At 38.1% G+C, this 12,359-nt stretch overlaps 1 protein-coding gene across 2 annotated transcripts in view; it reads left to right on the top strand.

Annotated features, from left to right (window-relative positions):
• Nucleotides 1-12,359, top strand: part of Ide (Insulin degrading metalloproteinase) — a 692,915-nt gene that overhangs the window by 607,538 nt on the left and 73,018 nt on the right. Inside the window, exon 26 of one of the 2 annotated variants that reach the window (XM_090384738.1) lies at nucleotides 6,237-7,076. The exons of the other annotated variant lie outside the window; for it this stretch is intronic. Coding sequence (XP_090240864.1) covers nucleotides 6,237-6,250 — 14 coding nt within the window. The 3' untranslated portion in view covers nucleotides 6,251-7,076. Of the gene's footprint in view, nucleotides 1-6,236; nucleotides 7,077-12,359 lie in introns of those variants that run through there. 2 annotated transcript variants of the gene reach the window in all.

Raw genomic sequence — 12,359 nt, 5'->3', positions numbered from 1 at the left:
GTCCCCAGTCTCTGCGTGTTACTCTGACTACTAGTGCTGCGTATTTTCTCAGCTTCTCCTTCAGATATAAGAGGTGTTGTTTAAAGGACAGGTTGGAATCTAGGATAATGCCTAGGTATTTCATCTGTTTTGCCAGTTTGATTATGCTTCCCCTTACTTTTATCTGGGGCGGCCGTCTGATGTTGAGTGTTCCTCTCAGTAGAATTGAGTTCGTTTTGGTCGGGGAAATCTCCAGTGTATGCAGGTTTGCACGGGCTTCTAACTGTGATCTAGAGCTCGCTGCCACCGTTAGGACGAGATCATCCGCGAAAGCTTGTGCGTTGACATCACCCAAGTCGAGTGCCAGGAATTCATCAAAAACAATGTTCCACAGGAGCGATCCCAGGACAGATCCCTGTGGGCAGCCCCTGCGGACCGATCTTGTCAGGCTCCAGAATGGTGCCATTACCCTGATTTTTCTATCTGAGAGGTAGGATCTAATGCAATTATATAAATTCATGGAGATTTTTGCCTTGCGGAGTCTGCCCAGAACGCTCGGCCACCAGAGGATGTCGAACGCCCCGGCGAAGTTGACCGCAATTACCAGGAAGTACTTTTCATTACATTGTGCTGCGCTTTCTAGGAGGTTCCGGATTGCTTCAATCGTGGAGAGTCCGGGTTTGAACCCGTATTGTCTGGGTGACTCTAGGTTAGCTTCTTTGTAGTGGCTGAGTATTCTTCGATGTAGTATTCTCTCCAGGAGTTTACTTAGTGTTGATAGCAGCGCTATGGGACGGTAAGAGTTTGGTTGTTCAGGTGGTTTAGTTGGGTTTTTCAGGATGAGCTTGAAATGTGCTGTTTTCCAGCTAGTTGGGAAATGGCCCACTCTGAGGCAGCAGTTGAAGAGGTGCAGCAGGGGTTCCGGTATGTGCTCCACCGCCCTCTTAACGAGTTCTGGGTCCAAGAGGTCAGGGCCAGGGCATTTCTTGTTGCGCATTTGTGTTGCAGCTTCCTGTAGCTCATCCATGGTAATTAATATACAAAATAATTAGCTAAATTTTTAAATAAACTAATGAACATGACTGACTTGAATTATTTTTCACACACAATTTAATATGTTAATTAATAAAAAAAAAACGGTAAAAATTTCCTAAAAAATTTATCTGTGCCCACATGGTTAAAATTCTTCAACCGGTCATGTGTAAGCTCATACCAACTCTGCAGTATTATTCTAGTTCAGTTTTTAATTGCTTTAAATTCTGTGCAATAGTGTTATTGAAATATCCAAGGAGCTGCTGTAAAATAACTGTAATTATCAACTGGTTTATTTTAAAATATGTGCATTTTTGTTTAAGAGGCATTACTGTTCACATTGAGTTTGTTAAAAGGAATTTTATTTATGGGGCAAAAGCTCTAGTGGCAGCTGTCTATCGGAGGGGTCATATTTTTATTATTATGAATAGGAGCAGTAAATATGATGCAAGAAATCAATCCTATAAAGCAGTGGTGTCCAACCTATGGTCTGCAGGCCGGATCCTGCCCGCAAATAATTTTTATAAGGCCTGCTCAGAAAGTGAACTAAAACAGCATTGATCGCCACTGCGTGTACAGGCATGCAGGTGTCCAGCTCAACTGTATCAAACATGTACATGTGGTTCAGCATAGTCATATGTACTCTAAATACAGTTATATATTTTGATATAGCTTGTTCATTGCATTGAATTACTTATTACTGTATTTCCCCACGTATAAGACTCACCCTTTTTTGAAAAATTTGGGGTCTAAAAACTGGGTGCGTCTTATACAGTGGTTGTATATTTTTTTTACTTGCATTTCCTGCTTTTTCGCGCTTGTTGTCTTTGCGCTCATTGTTTCGCAATTGTTACCGGTATATTAGGTTATGTTTAGCACGTTCTGCCCAGAAACGGCTCAGAAAAGATTTTCGTACAGTGCTGAATTCAAGTTAAGTGATCCAGTTTGCAAAAGTGAATGGAAATCGTGCTGCTGAACATAAGTTTGGTCCTCCTCCAACTGAGAAAGCAATCTGAGACTGGCTACAGGAAGAAGAAACCCTACTGAAAATGCCACGGCAGAAGAAGGCCATGAGAGGCAAGTCAGCAAAAATGGCCTGATTTAGAGAGGGAATTGAAGATATGGATTGAAGAGCAAAGGGCAATTGGAATTCCTGTGTCCACAAAGATGGTTCAGCCTGAGGCAAGAAGAATTGCTGATGAAAAAGAAGTTACTGATTTCAGAGGACACAATTGGTTCTTCAGGTTCATGAAACGGAATGGACTAAGCATGTGTACACACACCAGACTTGCCCAAAAGATGTCTGAAAGCTATGAGCAGAAGGTCCTTGAATTTCATCGTTTTGTCATTCAATGTCGGAAGACACATCAGTTTGAGTTGGGACAGATTGCAAATATGGACGAAGTCCCCCTTCAATTTGATGTCCCAATTACCAGAACTCTTAATAAGAAGGGGTGAAACTAACTGTGAAGACAAGTGGACATGAAAAGAGGCATTATACAGTTGTTCTAGCTTGAACCAAGCTGCCTCCTATGCTGATTTTCAAATGCTAAACAATGCAAAAGAAGACATTCCTCGAGGAATGATTGTCCACGTTCATGACAAGGGTTGGATGGATCAGGATGGAATAAAGATCTGATTTGAGAAAGTTTGGAGCAGGAGACCAGGTGGGCTCTTACACAAACCTGCCTTATTGGTGCTGCTTGATCAGTTCAGGGCACACATAACAAAAAACACAAAGAAGATTGCTGCAGAGCAAAAAACAAAACTTGCCGTCATACCTGGAGGCTTGACATCCCAGCTCCATCCACTTGATGTCAGCATTAACAAACCCTTCAAAGCTGCCATGAGAGATGAATGGAACCAATGGATGAAGTCTTCTGGGGATAATTTGACACCAGCAGGAAGAGTGAAGAAACCAACTGTAGGAGAAGTTTGTACCTGGGTGAAAAGATCCTGGGATAATATCAAGATTGAGATCATTGTCAAGTCATTTAAGAAGTGTGGCATTTCAAATGCCATAGATGGAACTGAGGACGAGGCAGTATATGAAGACAGGGATTCGTCATCAGACACAGATGAGGACAAGCTAATGGATGGGAGTTTTGACAGTGATGAGGAGTTGTATGAATTGTATGATGAATAAAACTTGAGTTCAATAACTTTATGTAATACTTTTTTTTTTTTTTTTTCAAATTTCGGGCCCCCAAATTAAGGTGTGTCTTATACATAGGGAAATACGGTAATTTGTATTGAATTAAAAAAATTATTCTTAAAAATGTTCCAAAGCAGGGAAAATCAATTTGGAGTGTCACATTTTTGATCCAAGGTGAATTGAAGACTATTTCTTCATTGATTACCACGAAAAACCAGTGTGTTTGGTGTGTCAGGAGACTGTGTGAGTTTTTAAAGAATATAATTTAAAATGACACTGATTCCAATCATAAATCTTATTATCAACATAAAGCAGTGCTGCGAAAAGAAAAGTGTTCAAAGTTACAAAACAAATTAAGAAAACAACAAAACATACTGAAAACGTATCAGTTAAGAAATTTATCTGCTGTTTGTGCCAGTTATCAAGTTTCACATTTGATCGCTTTTGAAAGTAAACCATTCAGTGATGGTAATTTGTTAAAAGTTGTGGAAGAAATTGTCCGGAGAAACAAACAATGATACAAGACATTAATTTGTCTCGACAAACAATTATGCGAAGAGTAGAAGATATTGGAAAGAATTTGTTCAAACAACTTTTGGAAAATATAAAACAAATGAAATATTTTAGTGTGGCACTGGATGACAATACTGATGTAAATGACACATCCAAACTCCTCATCTTCATACGTGGAATTAATGATAATTTTGTACCAGTTGAAGATTTAGCTGATCTACAGAGTATGCGCAGAACAACTACAGGTGAAAATCTTTGCCAATCTATCGAAAAGTTAGGATTAAATGTTAAAAACCTTGTAGGAGTCACAACTGGTGATGCAAAAAATATGATTGGTAAAAACATTGGGCTTATGGGTAGAATAATCAAGAAAATAATGGATATCGAAGCTGAAACTCCAATTGGAATTCACTGCATTGTGCATTAAGAAGCTCTTTATGGGAAAGTTTTGGATCTCCAACACGTTATGAATGTGTTTATTTCAACTGTAAATTTTACAAGATCACATGGCCTTAATGTGGATGTTAAAACATCACCGAATGTTTCAAAACAGAAAAAGGAAAACCAATAAAAAAAATATCAAATGTGAAATGGCTGTTTGATCTTGCAATTCATACATACATTTCTAGTCATTTAAATGCTCTTACTTTAAAACTACAAGGGAAAGGAAAATTGGCATAGGAGCAGAAGAATTCTTTTTGCAAGATATAAGACAAGACTGAGTTTTAGAAGGAATGAAATCAACTAAGTTATCTTTGCCCCACTGGAGAATTACCTGTGGCATTTAAGGAATTGATTGTGGATATTCGAGAAGTTGAAGCTGATTGAGCAGGGCAAGGTAATCAAACTGGAAAGTGGAATCCAATGTGCTGTCATCAGCAAAACTATTAATAGGATTTCTGATCAATGAAAGAAGGTCATTAATATGCAAGAGGAAAAGAATGGAGGGAAAGAACTGAACCTTGGGGGACACCAGCATTAGTAGTGATGTTAGAAGGCAGAGAGCCATCTACCGTCACCCTCTGTGAGCTGTCAGAGAGAAAACTGGATAACCAATTACAAAGAACAGTTGACAAAGCATAAGATGGAAGCCTCTTTTGAGGATCTTTATGCCAAACACAATTGAAAGCTCTTGAGATGTCAAGCGCAACTGCTTGTGTTTCACCGAACTTTTCCATTGAATTTGTCCATAGATGGGTAACATAAGCCAGAATATCACCCGTGGATCGACACTGACAGAATCCATACTGGCAATCATTGAGACGGAAGGTTTCTAGATAGTTTAAGAGTTGATTGTGAAGTGATTTCTCCATTACTTTAGAAAGAGTAGAAGTAATTGGATGGGAGGGATTTGTCACCCTTTTTAGGAACTGGCTGGATATGAGCAAATTTCCAAGCAGAAGGAAAATCACCTTTGGAATAAGAAAGCGAATAAAGGTGGCATATAACAGAAGTAAGTTTAGGAGAACAAGTCGAGAAATAGTATCACGAAATACCATCAGGACATAATCTTCATTATGTATTGAGATTGGCGTCACAATGCAACCAAATTTTGAACAATTATTTTAAAATATCCAGCCTCAATCATCTCATTAAATGTTAAGTTTTGTCCGTTAAATGTTATTGTGTATTGTACTTAATAAAATTTTCCAGCATTTCAATTTTGGGTTTATCATTATATTTATTCATTAACCTTAATATTGAAAAGCAATGATTCTTTCCAGGTTGTATATTTTCTAAAATGAGCATTTAAAAGCAAAAGTATAAAGTATTTTTTTAAAACAAAAGTAAAGTATTTAATAAAAAATAAAAATAAAAAAGTAAGCCATATTTTTATAATTTTAATAAAATCTAAAAAATAAATCACTGACATAGATTTGTTGCATATAAATAAGTGCTGGGAATTTGCATTTTTTTAATATATAGCTTGAAAAGAAAGAAACGGTAACATGAAAAAGAAACTTCTTTTTATGAGTAACAAGATATAGAAAATGTGACACAATTTTTTCTCAAATCACTCTGTGCGGCCTGCAAAACAAATCTAACTTTGAATATGGGCCCCCAAACAGGAAAAGGTTGGACACCACTGCTATAAAGCATCAGCCAAAAAAAAAAAAAAAAAAAAAATCTCTCATCAACTGTCCATCCCCTTGAATAATTTGGCTAGTTCTTCCTTGAATATATTCAAACAGATGGAAGTTTGTTCCCACAGCAATCACCTATTGGCTGAAAGCAAACCTTGCACAGAGAGAGAGTGTCAAAGGGGAATCACCAAGAAAGTGAAGAATGATGATATCCAGCTCAGGACCCTGGGTGTGCTAAGCCCACATCTGGTGTCTATGGGTTTGGCACACCCAGGGTCCTGGATATCATCATTCTTCACTTTCTTGGTGATTCCCTTTTGACACTCTCTCTCTTTCTCTCTCTCTCTCTCTCTCTCTGTCTCTCTCTCAGGGTAACTTGGGAATTTTTTTTTTTTTTTGGCTGGTGCAGCATAAGCCTCAGACTTCCTTGCACTATATAGCTAATAATAATAATAATAACATATATCTTGCAGCCATTCTTCTGTAGTATGAATTTATGCTCCCTCATGTGTGTTGTCTGAGGAAGAGGAAGATATTCTATCAGCAAAGAGCTTGCTAAATCCATTCAAAGCCTTAAACACCTCAATCAGATAACCTCACAGGTGCCCATTCTCCTGATGCTGCAATTTGCAGAATTGAAGCCTGCTTTGCTAAGGTCATCCTTTTATTGCTGTCACCAATCTCATTGCTTTTCTCTGCACCCATTCCAGCAGTTCAACATCCTTGCTAAAATGAGGCCTCTAGACCTGTATGCAATACTCAAGATGTGGCCTAACCATTCCATTATACACAGGGATAATCACCTCCATATCCATGCTAGCAAAGTTCCTGTATATCATAGACAAAATCCCATGAATTATCCTAGCCACCTGAATGCATTGCTCAGAGAACTTCATATCTGATTACACAATTACCTCCAGGCCTTTTTCATTTTCTGCCACCTTGAGCGTAATTCCCTACAGTTAGTATGTTAATCAGGGATTGCTGCTACCCATGTGCAGCATCTTGCATTTGTTAATAAACTTCAACTGTGATTTCTCAACTCATCTACCAATTTTTTTTAACTTGTTGCAGTGGCCTACCATGATTACTGTCATTAACCACCCTGCCAAACTTTGTATCATCTTCAAACTAGACATTAAACCTGGTATACCTTCATCAGTCTCATTAATATATATCAAGAACAACAATGTGTCTAGCACTGATCCCTGAGGGACTCCACTAATAATATTAGGCTTGAAGAGCAGTGTCCATTAATAACCACTCTGTCTTTTCCCCCTCAACAATCCCATTATCCAGAGCAGTAACGTGCCCTTAATGTCATTGATACTATTTGTACAGCAGTCTTTTTTTGTGCAACAGTATCAAAAACCTTTCCTGGAATCCAAGTATATGATATTGAAATTATTTTTTGCATCATAATATCCAATCATATTGGTCAGACAAGGTCACTCCTTAACAAACCCATGCTGTGACTGCAGTATAATTGCCTTCCTGTTTAGATGGTCCTGCATTACTTCTTTTACCAGCGATCATCATTTTCCCTGGAACAGAAGTTAAGCTAACAAGTTTTGTGAAGATATTCACAATATGAGATGTAATGAAATGATGCCACTATAATAACTTCAGTTAATTTGCTGTGTATAGACATGATGCATTTGTACTAACTTATATAAAAGTCAAATAATGTTACTTAGGTATAACTAATAAAAATATTTTTTTTGTGAATTAATATATTTATTTGTTGTTCTTTGGTATTGTTGTATTAAATTATTTACATTCATAAACTGGTACAGCACTCAACCTGCAAAGCAAAAACTTACTGATGATCTGACCTGTAATCCAATTCACATTGCAGGTAAACTGGTGGTACCTTGCCTGATTCAGGACTCTAATACAGACTTATAAGCCATTATTATCAAACTAATACATGAACTATCAGATATAATGCATGCTGCATAAGTTATTATGTTGCACAGAGTGAAACAGAAAGTAAAATACAATAAATGACAGGTTTAATGTTAAATACATACAGTACAAAAAAGCTTTCGGTTATTAAGGTTAACCTTCATCAGTTGAACTGAAAGTTTAGGAATGTAGAACATAAGAGCGGTAGTGCCAGTCATGCACACTAAACTGCATGATGTAACAGCTAACTGCTTGATGTTTTGAAGCCTGTGGTTGTGACTTAAGTGAACGTTGCGAACGTTTGTCAGTCATGAGAATGGTTGCCTCAATAATATGGTGGACACAACATCCACTGCTTCTGTTGACCGAAGTATTAGAGCACATGATGTGCAATGACTCCAACCAGGTGCGGCATGGATCATTGTCATGTCGGGTTGTCCAGAAGTGCTCAGCAATGTCCAGAAAGAGCCATCAGCTGAGTGTTCTATGTCTGCTAAGCTGATGGCTCTTTCATGTTCTGAGATATGTTTGCCGAGCTTTCTCCCAATTTCTCCGACATAGCAACTAGTGCAGTCACGGCAAGAAATGTGGTAGACTAGTCCACTTTGTAGTAAGGTGGGAACTGGCTTTTTCACTCTAGAGATGGGGGATCGCAATATCCTGCCCAGGAGCTGTATGCACTTTATCCCATTAGGTTTCAGGACCCTAGAAACCTGTTGTGATAGATTGGGTACCAAAGCTACAACCAGTATGGGATAAAGGTGCTCGCAGTGGAGTCATTACATTGAATGTCGCGTTGGTTGCTATGCTTTCACGTGCCTGTAGGTCACACCTGTCTAGGGAATTGGTGGGATAGCCACACCTCATAAGATCCGTCTTGACCCTAGCAATCTCAGTGTGCCTCTCATCCGTAGAACTAGAGTGGGTCCAGGCACGAGTTAACAAGGTCTGTGCAGTGCCAAGAAGATGGCTGCATGTATGTGCTGACCAATGGTTGGTAAATTGGCCAGCACACTGCCAATTAAAAATTACATCTCATGGTCTATCCATATAAATAATGTTTATCATGAGAGAAATTACTAGTTGTAGCACCATCGTGAGTTGAAAATTAATTGCTTATGAAGTAATGTAATGATGTTGCTGCTTCATTAGTAGTTTGTGAAAGCAAAGTTGAAATTTCTCATCTTAGTATTACTAATGGCCAGTAATGCAAAGAAGCAAGCAAGCTTATACAGCATTACAGTTGCCCTCCAAAAAAACTTCCCACATCATTCGTCCATCGTCTTGGAAAATTTTTGCTAGTGTATTGAAGCGTGTACTATAAAACATTGCTGAAAAAAATCTCACATCACAGATTATAGATTTTTTTTTCAACCATCAAGTAGGTCAAGGTTCTCACTAACTATTAATTTTGCTAAATATAATGAATGGCTGTAGCTTTGGTACCCAAGATTACTCTAGTGTCATGAAAATTAATAGAAATTTGTAAATAAATATTTCTTACGTAAGTCATCAAATAATCTACATAAGATACGAGATACAAGCCAAAGTTTCCAGACTGGGACAATGAAATTAATTTAGACTTAAAGTTAGTGAAATGTTGTTTTCCCCCTCAAAGTAGTCTCCTCCAGAAATTATACATCAATGATAATGCTTCTCCCACTGTTTGAAGAAACTCTGGAACTCCTATTTCTTGATGCTGTTGAACACATTTTTTGCAGTTTAGCTTAAATTTCTGCAGCATCTTTAAATCTTCATCCTTTTAATTGGATTTTCATTTTGGGGAAAACAAAGAAGTCAAACTGGGTTAGGTCAGTTAATAGGGTGGATGTGAGCCCATCATCATTTTGTTCTTGGCTTTGGTAAAAACTGCTGAACTGACAAAGCCATGTGGACTGGTACAGTGTCTTGATGTTGAAGCCAATCTTCAGTGTGTCATTTGTCTGGGCATTTTCTCCTAAAAATCCTCCCTCAAATATCATATTTCCGATGTAGAATTGGTGATTTATAGTTTGGCTTGGCAGAAATAACTCCTGGTGAACCAGTGCCCTCATTATCAAAGAAAACAATCTGCATGCTTTTGACATTTTCCACTGGGAGGAATACTGCTTTGTTTCTAAATCCTTACCATAAACCCAGCTTTCATCACTTCCTATGATCTTGCAAAGGAAAGGAAGGTTCTATCCTTTCTTGCCTGTGCTTGCAGGTCCTGCATACAGAAACTGATTCTGTTTTTATATGTCACTCAACAAACTGGGTGCAAATTTTGCAGAAGTCTACCTCACGTTTAAATTTTCGGTTAAAATGCATCGGCATGTATAGTACAAATGGGTCTAGAATATCACAAATGTCATCAGTTGTACACCTGTCCTCACAGATGATGATGGACAACCTGAGCACTCAAAATTCACAACCACCTTGGAAACACAAATACAATCAAAACGTTTGTGTTTTGCCCATAACATGATCACTAAATGTTTGTTTAAGCATTTCATCAGTCTACAGAACTGTTGTCTCAAATTTATGAAAAAATTTGATGCAAATTTGCAGTTTCTTAATGTCCATCATCTTACTTCGGCTACAAAAATCGCAAGACATATTCAACAGAAATACACATAAAAACCAATTGCAGAAAACCACAATGTCTTATTTGCATGAAAAACCTCTCCACTCTAATTCACAATGAATTAGTTCATACTGCTATAATACATATTGTTGTTAGTGCTTCATGTGGCCAGTCCAGAAACTTTTGGCTTGCACCTTGGATATGGGATGCAGTCCAGAAGTTATCTCCATGCTCCCTCCAAATAGAACTTGTTGAACCCAAATAAAAAACTAATGAATCCTGAAAATCTAAATTTTTCTTCTCAGACTCCAACACAGTTACAATCAGATAACAGTGGTGTTGGCAATAATGCTGCGACAGCAGAAATAAAAAAACACCCAGAACAGAGGAGATATCAGGATGTAAAACCATGATGGAAACTGAGTTGATGTCTTTGGAACTGCAGTTGTTGCTGTTTGGACAATATTTTCTGTGATGCACTTAACTGTGTCATTGATTAGCTCCTGGCTGACTGTGATGATGTTAAATATTGTCAGATGTTTGAAGGCAATCCATTCAGTGTGATCGATCTTCTGCTGCGATATCCTCCACAGGTGGCATGGTCACCTGTTGAGGATACCACAAATGTCAAATTAGGACACATATTTAGGAGGGCCAGGTCAATATTTTCGAGCATACGCTTGATAATCTGACCCCTTCCATTTATATTAACACTAACCCACAGTATATTATGTTCATTAAAATTTCCCAATAGTAGAAAAGGGAAAGGAACTGCTGAATGAGGTCATCAAGGTTTGCCTGAGGGATGTTGTTCTCAGGTGGCAAACAGATGGAGCAGCAAACAGTTAAGAGAAATCCTGTGTTATTCAGACCACTAGCGCCTCTATGTTTGTTGGTAAGTGGTGTAGCTTAAAAATAAGTACGGTTATCCACAAGAATGGCAACTCTGTTGTGAGCAGGTCCATCCCCAACTCAGTCTTTGTGAATAATTGTACAGTTATTCAAGTAAAGGTTCTCATTTACCTTTAAATACATCTCCTATAATCAAAAGCAAGTTGGCTTATGCTTTGAGGAGAGGCCTCCATAACCGAGTGGTCAGAAGCGGAAGTGCAGTAGCACATGCTCTTTGAGTAGATCGTGGTTCAAGCCCATGACTACTAAATACAGTTGATCTGCCAATGCTAGTTGGTATTAGATTCCCATCCCTACACAGAAATATTCTCTTTACAGCTATCAATTTTTCACTATTTACAAAACCATGGTGGAATGCAGACTACACAGTAGCAAGAAAGGTACAAAACATGTCGTAGAGAATATATTGTCGATATCCTACCACAGAAAATCTAATAGCTGTCAAATGTGCATACACCAAAGCACATTACATCAGATGTCAGAGTCAGAAGAAATCTTGGATCCACTTTACATCCTCCTTCAGCCAGGTGGTAACACAAGTCACCTGGGACAAAATCTAGATAATGAAGGACAAATACACATCCTTCATTGACCTCAGAGCATAATGGATGTGCAATTGCAAACACTCTAGGGGTGACATTTGCTAATGCATCTGCTGATAATCTTATCCCTGCCCCTGTTTCTGGTTCTCTTGTCAGTTATGATAATCTAGCCTCTCTAGGTGTTGAGTGTACATGGTGTAATGCCGGTATGGTAAATGCATTATTTTTTTTCCTATCAGGAGAATCACAGAGATCAGGAAATTGTAGTCCGGTTAGGAAACGAAAGGAAGTCCTTTCTTTTGTTTTATATCTGGCTTTCAGTATGTTAAGATATGATGTTTATCTACATATGATGTTTTTTTTCTAATTTCAATTTGGGAGGAGCATGTACTCCCATGCCCCTTCCCTAAATCCACTATGGTCTCAGATATTTTTGTATGTATCAAATACAAACAGCATACTTAAATAGCTTGATCCAGTTCATCATCAGGTACCATCAGCCTTGCTACTGAAGCATTTAGAACGTTTGTCCAGAGTTTATATGTCAAAGCAACTGAACTGCCCCAGTTGCTTCAACAAAGCAATTGTAGCTAAAATATACTTTTAAACTGAAATCTCTGCCAGACTGAACATCTCTTTTTGAGATGTCCAGTCCAAAAAGAGATGAC

Source organism: Mastigoproctus giganteus, chromosome 11, assembly GCF_048544385.1.
Source record: "Mastigoproctus giganteus isolate SK-2022 chromosome 11, ASM4854438v1, whole genome shotgun sequence".
Classification (NCBI taxonomy): Eukaryota; Metazoa; Arthropoda; class Arachnida; order Uropygi; family Thelyphonidae; genus Mastigoproctus; species Mastigoproctus giganteus.
The sequence above is the reverse complement of the archived record's forward strand: the minus strand, read 5'-3'. Positions and strand labels throughout refer to the sequence as shown.